The following is a 17,131-nucleotide window of genomic DNA, read 5'->3' as shown; positions in this document are numbered from 1 at the left end:
AAAAAATAAAATGCAAATACTCCCAGGAAAAAATAAAATAAAATATGTCATGAGCACTCACTATTTTAGACAATCACATAATCCATAAATCATGACCATTTCACAATCTATTGTCTACCTGGGTAGCCATCTTGATTAATATCACCAATATTTTTGACTGCAATGCCAAACATAGAATCTTTGGTTCCATTAAGACGAATCGGCTTGACATTATTCCATCTGCCTTGCTGGTTAATGTAGACATACGCTGCACCTCCAACTTCTCCACTTCTATCAAAATACTGTGGGGCTCCAATAACTATATCTTGCCACCTGAAAACATAATGAGGGGAAGACTTGTTAACCACTGGCCAAAATATCAGCAAGCTTAGGGAGAATCCCACATGAACAGGTACTAAGGACACAAAGAGATATGATAAAAAGGACCTCAAATCTGGAATTTATATCTCATCTCCCTAGTTTTTTTTTTAAACTAGGTAGTCTCTAATAACACCCAAAGGAAAACATCAACTGTAAGAACTTGAAGCCAGTTTCCAAGTTACATCTATAGTGCAGAGAAAGTCCCAGTAAAGATTCCACTCACTTCCACCTTCAACCTTCTACCAAAGACCCAGATTGGACCACCAACCAGAGACCTTTGTATCAACTTTGTCACCAATCCCTACTTTCAACAGGACATTCTGGCTGCTCCAATATCCCCTTAAGAAACCACAAAACAGAACCACATAGGTGTCATTTTTTTTTAGTTAAATTTTAATTCTCATGGACCCATGATCCTAGGACAGAGTAAAAACTGAAGACTGAAAATGTAATCCTACATCCTAGGGATGGTAATCAATGTCTGCTACCAAAATATAAGTGAGGAAGACTGATGGGATGGTAAAAATTTGGCAGCAGAAATATTCTTTCCATCAACTAACCTGGAAGGGTATTTCTTCTCCAGACCTATAAAAGCCAGAGCAGCAATGAGTTCTTTGCAAATGTAAAATAACCTCAGAGGCTCTTACCCATCTTTGTTGAGGTCCACCACTGCCACGTCATAGCCAAATGAAGAAGCCAGCCCTTCCCCATCAAATATGTGCTCAGGGAGGAGGTGTGCAGACTTCAGGTCTCTTTTAAGCAAAACCACAGCTCCACTGTGATTGGCTCTAGGAGCACCAGATACAAAAGTGATGTCATCTTTGGAAACAATACCTTTCCCTGAGTCCAAAGAAAAGCCTAGAAAAACAAAACATGGTACTTATCAACTCTGTTTTTCAGGAGGTATCTAACACTGGTTACTTCATCACTACCTTTCATTTCCCACCACTCTCCCTCTGACCCTCCCCAACAGCTATCATATCTCTGATAAGAGTTACAGAACCAGGAGATCTGACTCAAGCACAAAATAGTAGGTATTTCCCTGTTTTCTACAGGTGTACATTAAATATATTAAGACATTTAAAGAAAAGTACCTGTGCTAGTTAGTTAGCACTTTTGTAACTTCAATCATGAAGCATACATGCTACTTAAGAATCAGTTCAAACTCCATTCCAATACTGAAACTGCTGTAAAAGGAGATCCAGCTAGATACTAAATTATCAAGGGAAAGTTACATCCTGTACACCAAGATGCAACCTGACTAGCATAATTGAGTGCCTATGGGTTTTGCTATAATGCAGTGATTAGTAACTTCTATATTCATCAATCTCCTTGGTCATCAGGCAGTAAAAGAATGCTAACAACATTAATATACCACAGCCAGCATTCTACTCCTTAGGGCCAACTTAGTTCTCAGACACAAACATGCAAACAAAACCATGACTCATGAGATTTGAGAACCTGGCGTAAACAATAGAGGTGAGCAAGTTGTCATCTGTATCAATTACACACTTGTTCAGAGGGCAGAAAAACATTAGAAACCTCATTATAAAGCATCAGGTAGGATGTCAGATTACCAATACTGAAGTTAAATAGCAAGCAGACACAAATGTCCACACATCAAAATTGTCCAAATAAAGCAAATCTTCCTATGTAAAGACGAGGCAGATGCAGAATACTATAAACTCACCCTTTTAATTGGGTTTTATTTATGAAAAGCATCACCACTACTGTTGCAGTTCTCAAATTGTGAAGCGAGTTGAAAAATAGGATGAGCTACAAGTTTAGAAAGGAGACACAGTTGAATCCAGCTCTGGAAGCCACCCTGGCTGCAGAGCCTCAACCGTGGCATGCTTTTTGGGTGTGCTTCACTTGAAATGAAATAGAAAATAAAAAGATTTATGCTCTGTATGGATAAAAAAAAAAAATTCTTAAATGACCATGACCAAGACCATTTATTTGTCATCTCAGAGGTCACAAACCTAGGTAGCTATTCATCATCACATCAGGGGATGTGTCAGGCTGCTCCCTGGGAGGCTGTGTTTTATAAACAAACTGATCGGGATCTGTATAGGAAACGCTGGTCAAAAACAGCAGGCCTGTACACATGCACGGGACGGAAGAGATTGAAGAAAAAGCAATTATGCTTGGTAAGAGGCACACCGGCTACTGCCGTGCTTGCAATGATGAGGCCACTGCTGCATCCGGCAAGCCACCCTCTTTGCCAGGTCCAAACCTCATGCAGATCATTTTCCTCCTAAAACCTGCTGATTTTTTTGAAATGACAGATGCACAGACAGCCAAAATGTAACAGTAGAAACATGACACTAATTCTCTCCACCCCAACCCAGTATCCGCTTTTGAGGAAATCCATTCTGAAAGTGGCAAATGTGTTTAATAAAAAAAGTTTAGTAGTTTCAAATGTTCCAGTAGACACTAAGATAAAATCCATAGGCATCTATCTTACAAACCAAAGTGTTGGCTTCTTGACCAGAGCCATTAAATTGAAATGGCTTAAACTAATCCCTAAGTAACTCATTTGAAGAGGTTGCCTGTTAAAATTTATTCAAATAAAATATTGGTTTATTGATAGTATTAATATTTACCTTGAAAAGAATTTTACCCTGGAAAAATCCTATTTAATAATTGAGACTGCAAACCACTCAGCCCTGTGTTCCCCTCCTGTCCTGCAAAGCCACTGACAGCATTCACATACCCAGCTGCTTCCCACCCTGTCCCAATCATTTTCATGAGCATTTCTTCCCTTGGCTGGGGGATTATTAACTGTGTGACCTTGGACTAGGAAATTCATTTCCCTCAGTCACAGGAATTTTTCCCCCCATCAGCAAAAGGAAAATAATACTTATTTTATAATATAGTTGGAAAGAACAAATAAGACCTATAAAGTAGTAAGTAATAGTGTGATTTATAGTATACGGTAGGTGCTTAACAAGTGCTAAGTATAAGTTTTCTCCGTTCTATGTCTTCACACCAAGATTTTAATTTAGGGTTGGGGGAGTTTCTGAAAAGTTTTTTTTAATTAACAGTATTGTTCATACATATCTATATAATTAGAATAATTTTTAAAGAATATGTTTACTAATACCTTGTTTAGAATTATTTTTAGATCTACACCCATTTTTTTCCCCTTTTTAACCTTCCATTGTTCTAGTAAGATCTCCAGCATATGGTACTCCTCTATTTTTTAAAAAGAATAGGATACTATTTAGATTTAGTAGATTTTTTACATTTTTTTCCGAGAATTACACAGTAATTATTCTTTATGTCAACTCATACCAAGAATTAAAGCGTTTAAAAGCCTTTGTGTAATTACCATAATGCACATGAATAATTTAGGACACCCATTAGTAACGCAAGCAAGCGTCAGGAGTTAAGGAATTGGCACTTAGACCACAATCTGGGTGTCCTCGGAGCTGCTTTAGCAGTGCGGCTCTGGCTCGGCTGGAAAGGCCCCATGCCACCCGCCAGGGACCTTGTGACAATCCAGAAGCAAGGCCAGCCCTTGGAGAAGGGCAGTCACAGGGGATGGATCTGGAGGTCTTGACCTGCCACTTAAGAGTAACTTCATAAATGCAGCTCTTCAAGAGTATCTCTCCAAAAAGAGGCACTGAAGGGAGAGGGAAGACAACTCAGCCTCTTGCTTACATCCATGCATTGTGTCACGGCTGCGTGGACCGCCTGGTGTGGGTTACAGAAGTGGACATTAGCTCAGGAAACAGACCTCCAGGCAGGAGGACAGAAGATTTTAGGAGACGGTAGGTTTCCTCCTGCTTTGAGGCAGCTCAGGTCAGATACCCCAAGTATCAGTCAGACTACCTCAGGGATCACCAAGCTTTAAATTCCAGTAAATGAAGCCACAGCCCCCAGCTCCAATCTGGCCTTTTCTCAGCCTCACAGTCCAGGGTCCCACGACAGCACTGTTGCACAGAGGCATCTGAAGAAGTAGGCGTGTCATCTACTCTCGTTCCTACCTAAGTAACTGTTAGCAGGAACAGGAACTAGACTTTCGTCATGGTCAGTCTCTCCACCAACTTCATAAGGCCCATCTTCAAAGATGTTCATGTCAAAAAAAGTGTTATTCTTTTGCTCTACGCGAACAATCCCTAAAAGAATGAAATGGTAAAAAAGAAAAAAAAAAATGAAGATGAAACAAAATAAAATAGATGGTCCTAATAAACATTCCTGATATTATCATTAAGTTCAGAAAGAAAAGTTTGGAGGAACAAAAGGCAGAAGATGACTTTTGAGGTTATTAAAGTTAAAAAATCCTGTTCGTGTAGGTTTTTACATCAAACAAAATTGTTTTAGCAATAAAAAAAATGCCCACGTGTTTTCATGAATTATCTTTATAATGCCATGAAAATGAAATTATAGATGGAAAATGGAATGTTTAATTAACTAAACCTACAGAAAACTTTTTAATTATATGAACCTGATATATTTTACATTTTCTATAATCCTAAATCAATTTCGTGAAAGCGAGATTAGTATTTTGATATTTTCTTCCAATAATTTTTAACCAGAGATTTTTAAATCTTCAAAAAATTTTCAGACCTAACCATTGAAAAGAGAAGATCTCACATAGTAAGTCCACTATATGACTTTTTTAAGTGGTAACATTTTAAGTCAGCATTTACAAAGCAGGCAAGATGTATTTCCCATAAACTAAAACATACGTAATTGGTGGGTGTTTTTATTTTGTTTTACTATGTATGGCATCTCTTGCTAAAATAAAACTCTTTCTAAATTCAGTGTGTCATTAGATCAAGATAACCCAACAAATACTGCCATGTGGAAGCTTCAGCTAAGGGTGGGTAGTCTAAGAAAATCATTCCCAAAGGTTGCTATGAATGACACACCCAGGAAGGTATTCAAGGACCATTCCTAACACAAATTAAAACTCAGAAATTTTTGAATGAACAATGGAAAATGTTCCTAAGATTTTTCTGACTATAAAAAATATTAGAACATAGGATTTATCATAATAAATTTCTCCCCAAAAAATCTTATTTCTGAATCAGATGTAATTCTCTTCACTATGAATTAGAATCAGGTAAATTGTCCTTCATAATAGAGTGGTTTTCTATACCTGCTTAATTTTGTCAGAAGTTGAACTTTTATTACAGGGGCACTGACCATGTTCCTCTAGGCAAAAATGTGATGTCGCCCTTCACCTATATCTCGAGATTATTTAAACAATACCATTCAACAAGCTTTCCACCAGTTATCTGCAATCATCTCAAAATTTCCTAATTTCTCATCTGTCTTTCTAACTACCCTGCTTTAGTAGCAAAACATAGCCCGAGTAATACATGACTAAAGAAATGTCTGTATCAATACAATATTATTTGTATACATCACCACTCAATTCTCAGTTTTCAGATCCCCATGTTAAAATTAAAACTTTCAGTTTCATGACACAAGCAAATACAAAACAGCAAAAACTAATGCTAACTATATTTTTACAAAAGGAAGTTAAATAGTTATATGAATGTAAATTGCTGGCAGAGGGAAAAACAGAACATACATTTTGATGATTGTTTTTAAAAATCAGAATTAAGATATTTTAATAATCCTACTCTACTTCTATAATATAAAAATGCCTTATAATACATTGTTTTAATTTAAAACATACTAAATCATGGTGCATAGGCAGAAATTATGTAGTCATTCTAATCTCCATTTCTATAAATACACAACATACCTTTCCAGTTATAAGTGCCTGGGGCTCCAAACGCAATGTAATGGAAGTCTTTAGTAAAAGTAGCTGCTACACCTTGCTGGCAAGAACCAAATTTTTCATGACCTCTCAATCTGCCATCACAAAAACTCCAGTCTCCTCCATCCATATCATCTTCAATCCTGAGATTCTGACTTAGGACGTAGCACCTTCCAAAGATGTCTCGGGATTCCTGCTTCGTATTAACATGTTGTCTTTTTTCATATCGATGTGCACACGTCTGCAAGCAAATGAATAAAGTAGCCCACATGTGTTGGCAAACCTGAAGTTCTTCATTACAAACCAATGAAATTATCAACAATCAAGAGGTTAATTCTAAATGGGATGTTAAATGTGTCCTCATCCTGAGACCTGGTCAGAAAACCAGCAAATCTTCCCCAAAGTTGCAAGAAGGAGATCACTATCTAGCACAGGACTTCTGTCTTATCGTCACCCAGAGAATAATGTTGCAGTCTAAATACTGAAGGCCAATCTATAATCCCCTGGAGAAGGAAATGGTAACCCACTCCAGTATTCTTGCCTGGGAAATGCCATGGACAGAGGAGCCTAGCAGGCAACAGCCCATGCAGTCGCAGAAGAGTTGGATATGACTTAGTGGGACTTTCCAGATGGCACCAGTGGTAAAGAACCTGCCTGCTATGCAGGAAACGTAAGAGATGCAGGTTTGACCCCTGGGTCAGGAGGATTCCCTGGAGGGCATGGCAACCCACTCTAGTATTCTTGCCCGGAGAATCCCATGGACAGAGGAGCCTGGCGGGCTACAGTCCACAGGGTCACACACGACTGAAGCAACTTAGCACACATGCACACACACGACTCAGTGTTTAAACAACAATCTGCAATTCACAGGCAATGTATTTGTCAATTTACCTGTCACATAAACAATGGGAAACACCTTCTTTTATCTTCTCAATTTAATTGGCCTTTAGCAGCTACATTAAACCTTTATATCAGTATGTTCATGAAAAGAAGGAACATGTTCCAGAGGAGACAAACATGGACATGTTTTCGCAGGGATTGGGCTAAAACAAAGGAATTTTCCTTTTACCCATACTATTTCCTCATAATCAATCCTATCTTAACTTATCCTTTAAACTCTGAGATTAAGTTTATTTTAAAAGGCAGAGAGCAGTCTTTTAAAAAGGCAGAGAAAAATCATACTGCCAGAGAGACAAAATAAACTCTAATTTTCACATATGGGTATTCATGGCCACCCTCCATATAACACAGACTGAAAATACTTTACAATGTCCAAATCAATATCCTATAATGCATCTCTTTAGATGTAAAAATTCAATACTTGGTAAAATTCTCATTTTTCTCAAAATTCTACATAAATTTGTTACAGCAACCAGATTTTAAAAGAGACAGAAAGATCATCGTGATCCAGTCTGGCACCTCCAAGGCCACCTAAAACATTCCATCGAACAACCCTTTTTTCTCAGCTACCACTTCTATCTGAAGTAGCCCAGAAAATAAAAAGTTTAAAATGATCTGATCCTTACTTTGCATGACCATTCCCATATTTTTGTAACTCATCTATAATAGCTGCATAATTCCTAGGACAAAAACCATGGAAGGTTTTGCTTTGGTTTTTCAAGACCACCTAAAGTTGTAGGGACATTCAGTAAAGGTTTTTAAGTAAGTTTTTTGGATCTAAACGTTCTAAGGAAAAGCAGGTTGTAGAGCTGTTTCAAAGTAAATCAGGAATCACAGAAAAAGTAATGGTTTGATTTCCTCTTGACATCAATTCCTGCTGTATAGCAGTCCGTTTTCTAGAATGTACTCTCTAGGCAGGCGGAAGCTGTCTGTTCTGTTCACTGCTAGAAGCCCAGCACCAGCACACAATAGGCACTCAGTGTGGAATGGACACATCTCTCTATACTTACCACGACTTTGCCGCCTGGACCCTGGCTTTGGACAGTGACTCCCATCCACTGATCTTCCTTGCTTTCCGATGAAGGGTCAGCTGCGGAGAAAGCAGCATAGGTCACACACACACACAGCTAGGACTTCAAAGCTACTGCAACAGGCCATGAACCAATAAGTGAGCAAAAACGTAAGAAACAGCTTCTAAACTGCCTTGACTCCAAGTCTAACTACTTAGTAAGTGCAGTTACTCAATCCATAAAAATTACTTTCCATCTTAAGAAAACAGGTGAGTGGTTACTGGTATGAATGTTTCACCAAATTCTTTATATAAAATATGTAATTCTACCTGGTGGCCCTTCACCTTGTCTGACACCCAAAATCCCAAGTACAGAAATGACCATCCAAACTAACAAAAAGGGAGTTACTTCTCTATATACCCTCAAATTTGTTACATAATAGCATGAACTTTGCTTTTCTTTACTGGAGATGGGAAAACAAAGCCTCAGATCCACTTTCTATCTTTCTATTGATGAAAAAAAGTAAATTGGTATTATTTATTTTTACCTCTTCGTGTGCTCTTCAGTATCAATTTGAGCCTACTGTATAACCCTACATCCAAAATTTTGCCTTCCTTAATGAGAAGGCAGGCATGATTTTCAATTTTGAATCATTACAAAAACATGAAAATTAAACAATTTTAGGTGAGCAGAAGGAAAAATGCCAAAATATTAAATAAATAGGAATTATCTCTACATTATCAGTGGGTTTGGGTTTTTTTTCTTTATAGTTCAATGTCATTTACAGATTTCTAACAATTAACATATATTATTTTCCAATCAGTTAAAAAAAAGCTGTGCTAAAAAGATTAAAAAAAAAACTAGAGAAGAACATAAACATGAAGCTGCAAATCTGCGTCAACCAAGAATGTCAAATTAGGTTTGGTTGCAGCTTCTCAGGACACTTAATTGCGCTGCCCACCACACAGTCTATACAAAACCAGCCTCCATCTGAGATAGTTGGGAAAAATTTATCCATATTGTCCAGCTCTCATTTTAGAGAGATCTTATATTTAACAGTCTTTTTCTCCCTAATATTTTAACAGCAAATGAGAACTTTTGGCTGCTGAGTACAGGATACACGTTCAATTTTCTGAACAATTTTTCAACCATCTCCTGTAGAACCTCAACACATCACTAGGTGGCAACATTGATACACCATACCAGTTTGGAAACCAGGGTTGGGGAGACAGCAAAACACGGCAGGCAAAGTGACTTAAAAAGTAAACGTTCTCAGGGCACGCAAGAAACAGTCAAGGCCCATGCAACTAAGAGAGGCCTTCTCCCCAAGAATAAATGCTTTTTCCCCTCTTTCCTTCCTCTTGGAAAGGGCAAGTGGGATACAGGTTGAATTGGCCAAGGGAAGACTGAGCAAGTGCAGAAGAACACACCGTCGTTATCAAACTCAACTCGCGTGCACGGCCCCCGGGACGTGATGTCGCAGCTATACAAGCCTCCGGTTCTGTTGGCCTTCTGCAGCGGGAGGGCCACCGCGCGGGGCGCCCCCACCAGCAATCTGTGGGCGAAACAGAGAATTTGGAGATTTGAGCTGAATGTGCATTTAACATTCAGAGTCAGAGCCAAGAGATACCGGAGTTATTCTCTGTCAAAAAGTCTCCTAATTCTCCGCCAGTTTAGGTGGTGAGGGAGAACACGGGCAGAGCCCTGGGACACAGACAAAGATGCAAGGAAAGCACAAGAAAAGGGGTTGTTGAAACAGGTGAACGATAACGCCCGTCTCTCACAGTATCAGCCGCTCTCTGCTGGGCACGCATCTGCTGTTTTAAGAAGACACTTTCCACAGAGCTTGCCCCCTACACCTAAGCCAAGGACATCACAAGGAACTCAGACAAAACAAACACTCCCTCACTGGGGGAGAGAAACGGTCACACTAAACTGAAATGATAACACATCTGTTTCTAACACTGTGTCTTCTTAGGGTGGGGGTGCAGGGTTCAAAGGTGATTTTTGAATATCCCCCAGATTTTCAGTTTATATACTGTTTAATTGATTAAACCAGGCGGCCACTGGACTGAGGTGGGTCTAAGGCTATGGCAGCCTAGGGAAGCAAACTGAAATCTCAGCCTGTAAATGTCTCAAGGTTACAAAACCAAACCCAAGGGCAACCGATCACAAACAGGCACCCAGACGGTAAGCCAATCGAATCATTTCCTCACTTTGCTTCCTTACTGTCCTTACTTTTGGTGTCTTTCCCTGCTCTTGCTGGTTCAACACTGCCAGGTTTGCACTGATTTCTGCTCAAATAAACTCATCAAGTTTTTAATATGCCTCAGTTTACCTTGTAACAATATAGATTTGGAACCAAATCTTTGCCCGAGACACAACTCGACCGAATTACTGTTTTGTAGCCTCTTTCTGCATCAATTCTCACTTTCTGGCGCTTGGTCATCTTGACAAATTCCTCTTCTATCATCCAATCACTATCCACCAAGGACTCAGGGATGGTCTGAGCGTACCTTCTATGCAGTAGGCACCACAATGTTCCCTCTCCCCTCCCACCTCAGAGTTCTTGCCATCTCCAGTAAGAGAGGCTCCTAAGCTAAACCCACAATCCTTAAAAGTTCACTGCTTCTCAGCCAATAGGATCTTTAAAGACCCACTATCTTTCAGATATGTTCTTTTGCTAATGTCTTTTTTCTTTTTTTAATTGAAGGGTAATTGCTTTACAGAATTTTGTTGTTTTCTGTCAAACCTCAACAGGAATCAGCCATAGCTATACATATATCCCCTCCCTTTTGAACCTCCCTCCCATCTTCCTCCCCATCCCACCCCTCTATATTGATACAGAGCCCCTGTTTGAGTTTTCTGAGCCACACAGCAAATTCCTGTTGGCTATCTATTTTACATATGGTGATGTAAGTTTCCATGTTACTCTTTCCACACATCTCACCCTCTCCTCCCCTTTCCCCATGTCCATAAGTCTATTCTCTATGTCTGTTTCTCCATTGCTGCCCTATAAATAAATTCTTCAGAATCATTTTTCTAGATTCCATATATGTGCATTAGAATATGATATTTATCTTTCTCTTTCTGACTCACTTCACTCTGTATGATAGGTTCCAGGTTCATCCACCTCATCAGAACTGACTCGAAAGTGTTCCTTTTTATGGCTGAGTAATATACTATTGTGTATATGTACCACAACTTCTTTATCCATTCATCTGTCGATGGACATCTAGGTTGCTTCCATGTTCTAGCTATTGTAAATAGTGCTGCAATGAACAATGGGATACATGTGTCTTTTTCAGCCCTGGTTTCCTCAGGGTATATGCCTAGGAGTGGGATTGCTGGGTCATGTGGTGGTTTTATTCCTAGTTTTTTAAGGAATCTCCATACTATCTTCCATAATGGCTGTCTCAATTTACATTCCCACCAACAGTGCAAGAAAGGTTTCCTTTTCTCCACACCCTCTCAGCATTTATTGTTTGTGGACTTTTTGATGATGGCCATTCTGACCAGTGTGAGGTGATAGCTCATTGTGGTTTTGATTTGCATTTCTCTGGTAATGACCAATGTTGAGCATCTTTTCATGTGTTTATTAACCATCTGTAAGTTTTCTTTGTAGAAATGTCTGTTTAGGCCTTTGGGTTGCTAATGTCTTTTAATTACCATCGGTTTTACAGTCTTTGGGGTCTGGCTAACTAACTGACGACAAGGAAAAGAAACAAAGAGAAAAGGACACACACTGGACACCAGACAGACAGAAACAGCAGAGAAGAGAAACCAGCCTAGAGCTGGGAAAACGGCTGGGAACACAAATGTAAACCAACAGCCAACTCCCAAAACAGAAAAGCCAATCCTGGCCTTCAAGGAACTCCTAACTCTCAGATGCAAATAACAAAAACGAAGACAAATAACACCACCACTCTCTCCCGGCCCAACGACAGGCCTTATTGCTTTTGTCGTTGCTATGATCCCAATAAAGGATTTAACTTATTTTCCTTTAAAACCAATGCAGTGCAGTGGGTACAATGGAATAAAAATGCACTGGGAAAATAGAGAGGGGTACCAGACTCTGCCAGGGAGAGCCAGTGACACAGACCCTACAGAACACTGGCAGACTCGCTCACATGTGAACACGGAGCCCGAGCACCATCCTTCCCCCAGACCCTTGCACAGCAGCACCAGCAGCCTCTACCTCCAATCCATCCAACATTTACAGGACAAAGTAGCACACTCCAAGGTACAGAACTGGAACAGAGACTGGGCGGGACTTCTGGGCAGAGCAAGGCCAAGGGCTGCTATCCCACACCTATTTCGTTAACATCATCCTTGCTTGATCCCAGGGGTTCCAACCAAGAGCTGCAAGATGAACTAGCCTAGACCCTGTGAGTGAACAGGTTCAATGACTCAGCAAGGGTGAAGACGGAACCTTGTCCAGGTCCTGGGAGGGATAAGCAAACTGCTAGGCTCAGAAGCACAGGATGTGGGCACTGGAAGCACTGGAAAATGTGTTCGGCCCTCTAACTCTGCAGAGGAGCAAACAGAGGCTTTTGGGAGAAGGTTAAGTACTCTGCCTCTAAGGTCTCATAGGTAGCTGAGAGTCAGGAAAAAAAACCCCTTTGGAGCCATGTTTTCTCCATTCCTTTAAATTGCTTCCTAGGAAATAAAACCCAGGATTTTTCGGGTGTTGACAGTCTAGCTGGAAGGGCAAAACCTACACAAGTGAAACACTGAAGCAAGACTGGTTTCCTTTACTGACAGATTTAAGACCAGCGCAGAAAGGGTGAGGGAAGGCGGAGCATTTTTGCATCTGGGTGGGGCGAAGGTCAGGAGGAGATTTCCTATAAAGGTGATGATGACTCCAAAGGGAAGGCGGTAAGTAAAGAGCAGGCCAGGAGTTCCAAGGTTATTACAGTGTATCTTCTCTGACCACTTCCTCTCCTCATCCCCACCCAAGGAGCCTGGCAAGCTACCCCAAAGGCGGGTATTGGGCTTGTTATTTCCTGTTGACTGTCCTTGCTCATTCATTCATTTATTCATTCCACAAACATTTAAGAGCCTCCTAGGATGAGTAAGAATTGCCCCCTCTCCCTACCCAACCCTGGCCCTGCGGAAGCCAGATCCATTATCTTTAAATGGCAGGGAGATGGAAGCCATGCCAGGGTGGGGCAGAGTGCTGTGCCTGGTCCAGAGGGCACTCAGTCTGCCCCGAGGAAGTGTCACCTAGAGATGTCAGGAGCGGGAGGTGGCCCGGTGAGGGGGTGAGGGGCACAGCACGTGCCAAGGCTGGCAGGGAAGGAGCCAGAGTTAATGGAGGCATAAGAATCGGCGATGTAACAAGAAGGGGTTTGGGGATGGGCAACCCGGCCTCTGGAGCTCCACGTTCCGGTGCAAAGGGCCACAGAGGCGCACCTGCCGAGCAGGCTGGCTTCCGCCAACCCTTTAGCCCCACAGGTGCTTCCGGGTTTCCTGTTGTTGACAATGCTGCTGATATTGTTCCATTTACACAGACAATCCTTCAGATCAAGCCGCTCCCTCCAGCTCTTTCCGGTCACGCCCTCCCCCCACCACACCCTCCAGCTACCTGGGAGGACTTCTGCCTCTAGGGTACCTGGAGATTTCCAGTTTCCCTGACCCTCTAACACAACATGCAGGACAGACCGGCCCTTCAACTCCAGTTTGCTGGCTGGTTATATAAGCTGTGGCAACAAAAATTTCCCCTGTGCTATAAATGCCAGGCTCCTATAGAAGATTTTGGGGTGGGGGGATAACACAGAAGGAAAAGAGAACTTGACAAAACAAGAGAAATGTACCTCTGGAAAACACTGTTAGCTGTCACATCGCCTCCTGTGTTCCCTGCCTTGTCCTTTCTCCCAGGTCCCTGCTCTAACTGTACCCCATTCCATGAAACCCACACTTACAGGAAAATCAGGAAAACAATGGCGCGGGCAGGTGGAGCTCAGTCAGATAATATCAGAGTCACAGAAAAGGAAAGGAAGCACTTTGATGGAAGAAGCCGGTACTCCCCTTTCCACCCCCCAACCCCCCGCATCAAAGTCAACAACTGACAGGTGTCTTAATCCTCAAGGTAAAGTTGCCCTCACTTGTTCAGGAACTAAGCAAGTTCTGATTTCTGCTTAGAACCAGCCTTCATCACAAAAGATCACAACCCACTCGCTAAGGCTATGCCTGGCAAGGACAAAGAAATGAAAACAGAGCTGTATGTACCCAGTCAGTGACACTGGCCTGGTGCAACCCATCGACTTCCTAATTAAGTCTTTTGGGACCTGGGCACTGGCCTAAGCCAATCGGAATCAGCCAGCTCCAGGAACAAGACGCGTGCAGCTCTAGGACCGGCAGCCTGAATCTGGGGGGAAGACTCGGGCCACATCCAAATCCACTTTCTGCTCAAATGCTACTCTTTTGCCCCCCGTGAAGCTGGTTTTGGTGTGCAGCAGGCAGTTTGGGCACTGCCTGGATGCCCACAGCAACTCCGAGGACCTAGGCAGCAGCTGCCAGGCAGTTCATTTTCCTTTGAGAAGCAGCAGCAGTGGCTGCTCTTCTTACTGACCCATCCAGGATGAGTAGAAGAATTCAGAAGTACAGTAGCAACTCACATTCAGAGTGACAGGGATCAAGGGACCTAAGTTATGGCCTTCAAAGGGAAATGGTGGAAACTAACAGAACAGGGTCCAAGAAACCTATTCCCTTATCAGGTCAAAAGAGAAACCGTAATCAAGAAAGGGCAAGAGTCTGAGTTTGAACTTAGATTGTTTTAGACACCGAAATGAACAAGAAAAATTACTTCCCAAATTGCTTTCCACAGGGCCAGTGGACGATCACCTCCACTGTTTTCAAGCTGTACTGACATAAAAACTGCCTTGGGATTCTAACATATTGGAAACCTACCTATAAGATACAAAATTCAAAATGTGCAAAACCACATCATCTTTAAAGATGAGAAATAAAATTTGAAATAGTGAAATACGATGTCAAACTACACAACTGTGGCAGTGACATAAATTCAGGTCTTTGGAGTCTAGATCAAAAGTCTTGGCACAGAGATTCGGGACCCTATCATGTTCTTTAATCACAAAGTTATTTCAAACTTCAAATAAGCCTTACTACTGTTTCCTATAGTCAAGTTCTCTCCCAAATAGAGTCGGTATACTTTTGCACAACTATTAATACAGCAACCAAAAGTTCTAAACACTGGGGTACTTTTAAAACTCTAAGGACAATAGCAGCTTTGCTTCATTGTTTTTGGCACTAATTCATTTCCTCAAGGATTAAAGATTCTGTCTCTAGCTATGCAACTTTGTCCCAGGAAATGTGAAATATTGCTTCATTAGAACAAGGACACTATTATTGCTTAACTTAAAATACAGCTTTCTTAGTTTGTCCAAATTAAGTCTTAAATTAGAAGATGACATTAATAATTCAACTGTCACCTCTACATTTAGCCCATCTTCAAGTTCAGTCCTTAATTTTTAACAGTTATAAAGACAAATGGCAAGAAATAAAAATGAAAGAATTTACAGGAGAGAGCAACAGATTCCATATTCATCCCAAGACCCCACTCTCTGAGCAAACTCCTTTTTTAAAAATTTTGGATTTACTACTCTGTAACTCTAGATATTATGCTGATATGTTTACTTCTCAACTTATCAGCTTTGGGCAATTAACTGTTGATGCCACAATAGGAAAAAGAGAGAGCTTAAACTACGAGCTACTTTCCCTCCCATGCTTACTAACTACATTATTTCTTCTATTTGCTACCCTTTATGTTTTAAGTAATATACTTTAACTCTCTTCCCTTTATCAAATTTGACAAAAATTTTTCCATTCCCCAGTTAGGAATATGATGTTATCAGCACTGCTTCCCCAACTTTCCCCTTGGTTTCTCTAAATCCTATTTTTACACTATTATCAGAACTATTACCATTTACATTTTGTGTTGTAACCACAGTTTGGTCACCTGTTCTTTTATATAACCAGGTAAATGTTACTCAGTGGTGAACCAAACAGCGTTGAAATTATTCTCTATCAGGCACCACTATTAGAAGCTCTTGGGGATGTCCCTGGTGGTCCGGTGGATAAGACTCCACAACTACTGGACCTATGCCCTAGAACACACACAACCAGAGAAGCCCGTGCTGCTGCAACAAAGTGCCTGCACAGCCAAAATAAAATATAAATAAAATTTTAGAAAAGCTCTTGACCTCCAAGGGTATTGTTCCTAGCATCAGGGTCAAGCAGACTTGCTTTCCTTACATTCTATCAGTTGTTTGGTGTGCCTGATATTTGGACTACGACTTTTGCTTTTCTTGGCATTCTCATTACCTTTATTTCCCCCTTCCGTTGTTTGCTTTCATTCCATCCTCTATGGTTTCTAAGCTCCCAATCATACCTTGGGTGAAGTCAGGACCTTGTCTTTGCTCAGATGTCCTCCTCAGGGCCCTTGGAGCTCCTGAGTGTTCTTCTAGGAGCAAGGTCAGAGTCATCTCTGGCTGATATACAGGGTCATCCTAGCCCTTCCTTTCACAGCCCTCTCAAGCTGGTCTCCTTTGACCTAGGATCTCATGTTTTCCTCTTATTTTCTTAAATGTCATCCTAAGAATAGTACATGATAGGTAAACTGAGTCCCTGCATATTCAGAAACGTTATTTTGCTCTGCTCTTGACTGAAAGCTTGGGTGTAGGATATAGGTTGGACAACATGTTCTTCAGAATTGACATCACTGCTCTAATTTATTCTAGAATCCAGTGTTGTCAACGCAAATTCTGACATTAAGTCCTATTTTCATTTCTTAAAGGCAAACTTTTAGGCTCTGCATTTTATCCCAGGCATTCTGAACAGCACAACAACAGTACCAGTGTGTGGACCATTACTTATTGTGAGTTGTGCGGCTTCTTTCAATCTAGAGACCTAGGACATCATGTTCCAGAGAACTCTCATGGTGCATCCATCATGTCACTCATTCCATTTTCTATTCTTTCTGGAACCTCTGTTAGCTAGTCAGGTGTTGAACCTCCCGGATTAATCTTTACCTTTTCGTTCCCTCTTTCCAGTTCTGAGATTTGATTTAATTTTCTGGTATTTCTAATTTTTAAGTTTC

The 17,131-nt window shown here is 41.0% G+C and overlaps 1 protein-coding gene across 2 annotated transcripts in view; it reads right to left on the bottom strand.

Annotated features, from left to right (window-relative positions):
* The window catches only part of ITGA6 (integrin subunit alpha 6), an 84,327-nt gene that overhangs the window by 35,214 nt on the left and 31,982 nt on the right, over positions 1-17,131 (bottom strand). For both annotated transcript variants that reach the window (XM_043487653.1, XM_043487654.1), the window contains exons 2-7: positions 9,441-9,565; positions 8,011-8,090; positions 6,086-6,341; positions 4,353-4,484; positions 1,008-1,218; positions 119-312 (exon numbers count right to left, since the gene is read on the bottom strand). In XM_043487653.1, the coding sequence (XP_043343588.1) occupies positions 119-312; positions 1,008-1,218; positions 4,353-4,484; positions 6,086-6,341; positions 8,011-8,090; positions 9,441-9,565 (998 nt within the window). The remainder of the gene's footprint in view (positions 1-118; positions 313-1,007; positions 1,219-4,352; positions 4,485-6,085; positions 6,342-8,010; positions 8,091-9,440; positions 9,566-17,131) is intronic.

The sequence above is a fragment of the Cervus canadensis genome, chromosome 15 (assembly GCF_019320065.1).
Source record: "Cervus canadensis isolate Bull #8, Minnesota chromosome 15, ASM1932006v1, whole genome shotgun sequence".
NCBI lineage: Eukaryota > Metazoa > Chordata > Mammalia > Artiodactyla > Cervidae > Cervus > Cervus canadensis.
The sequence above is the reverse complement of the archived record's forward strand: the minus strand, read 5'-3'. Positions and strand labels throughout refer to the sequence as shown.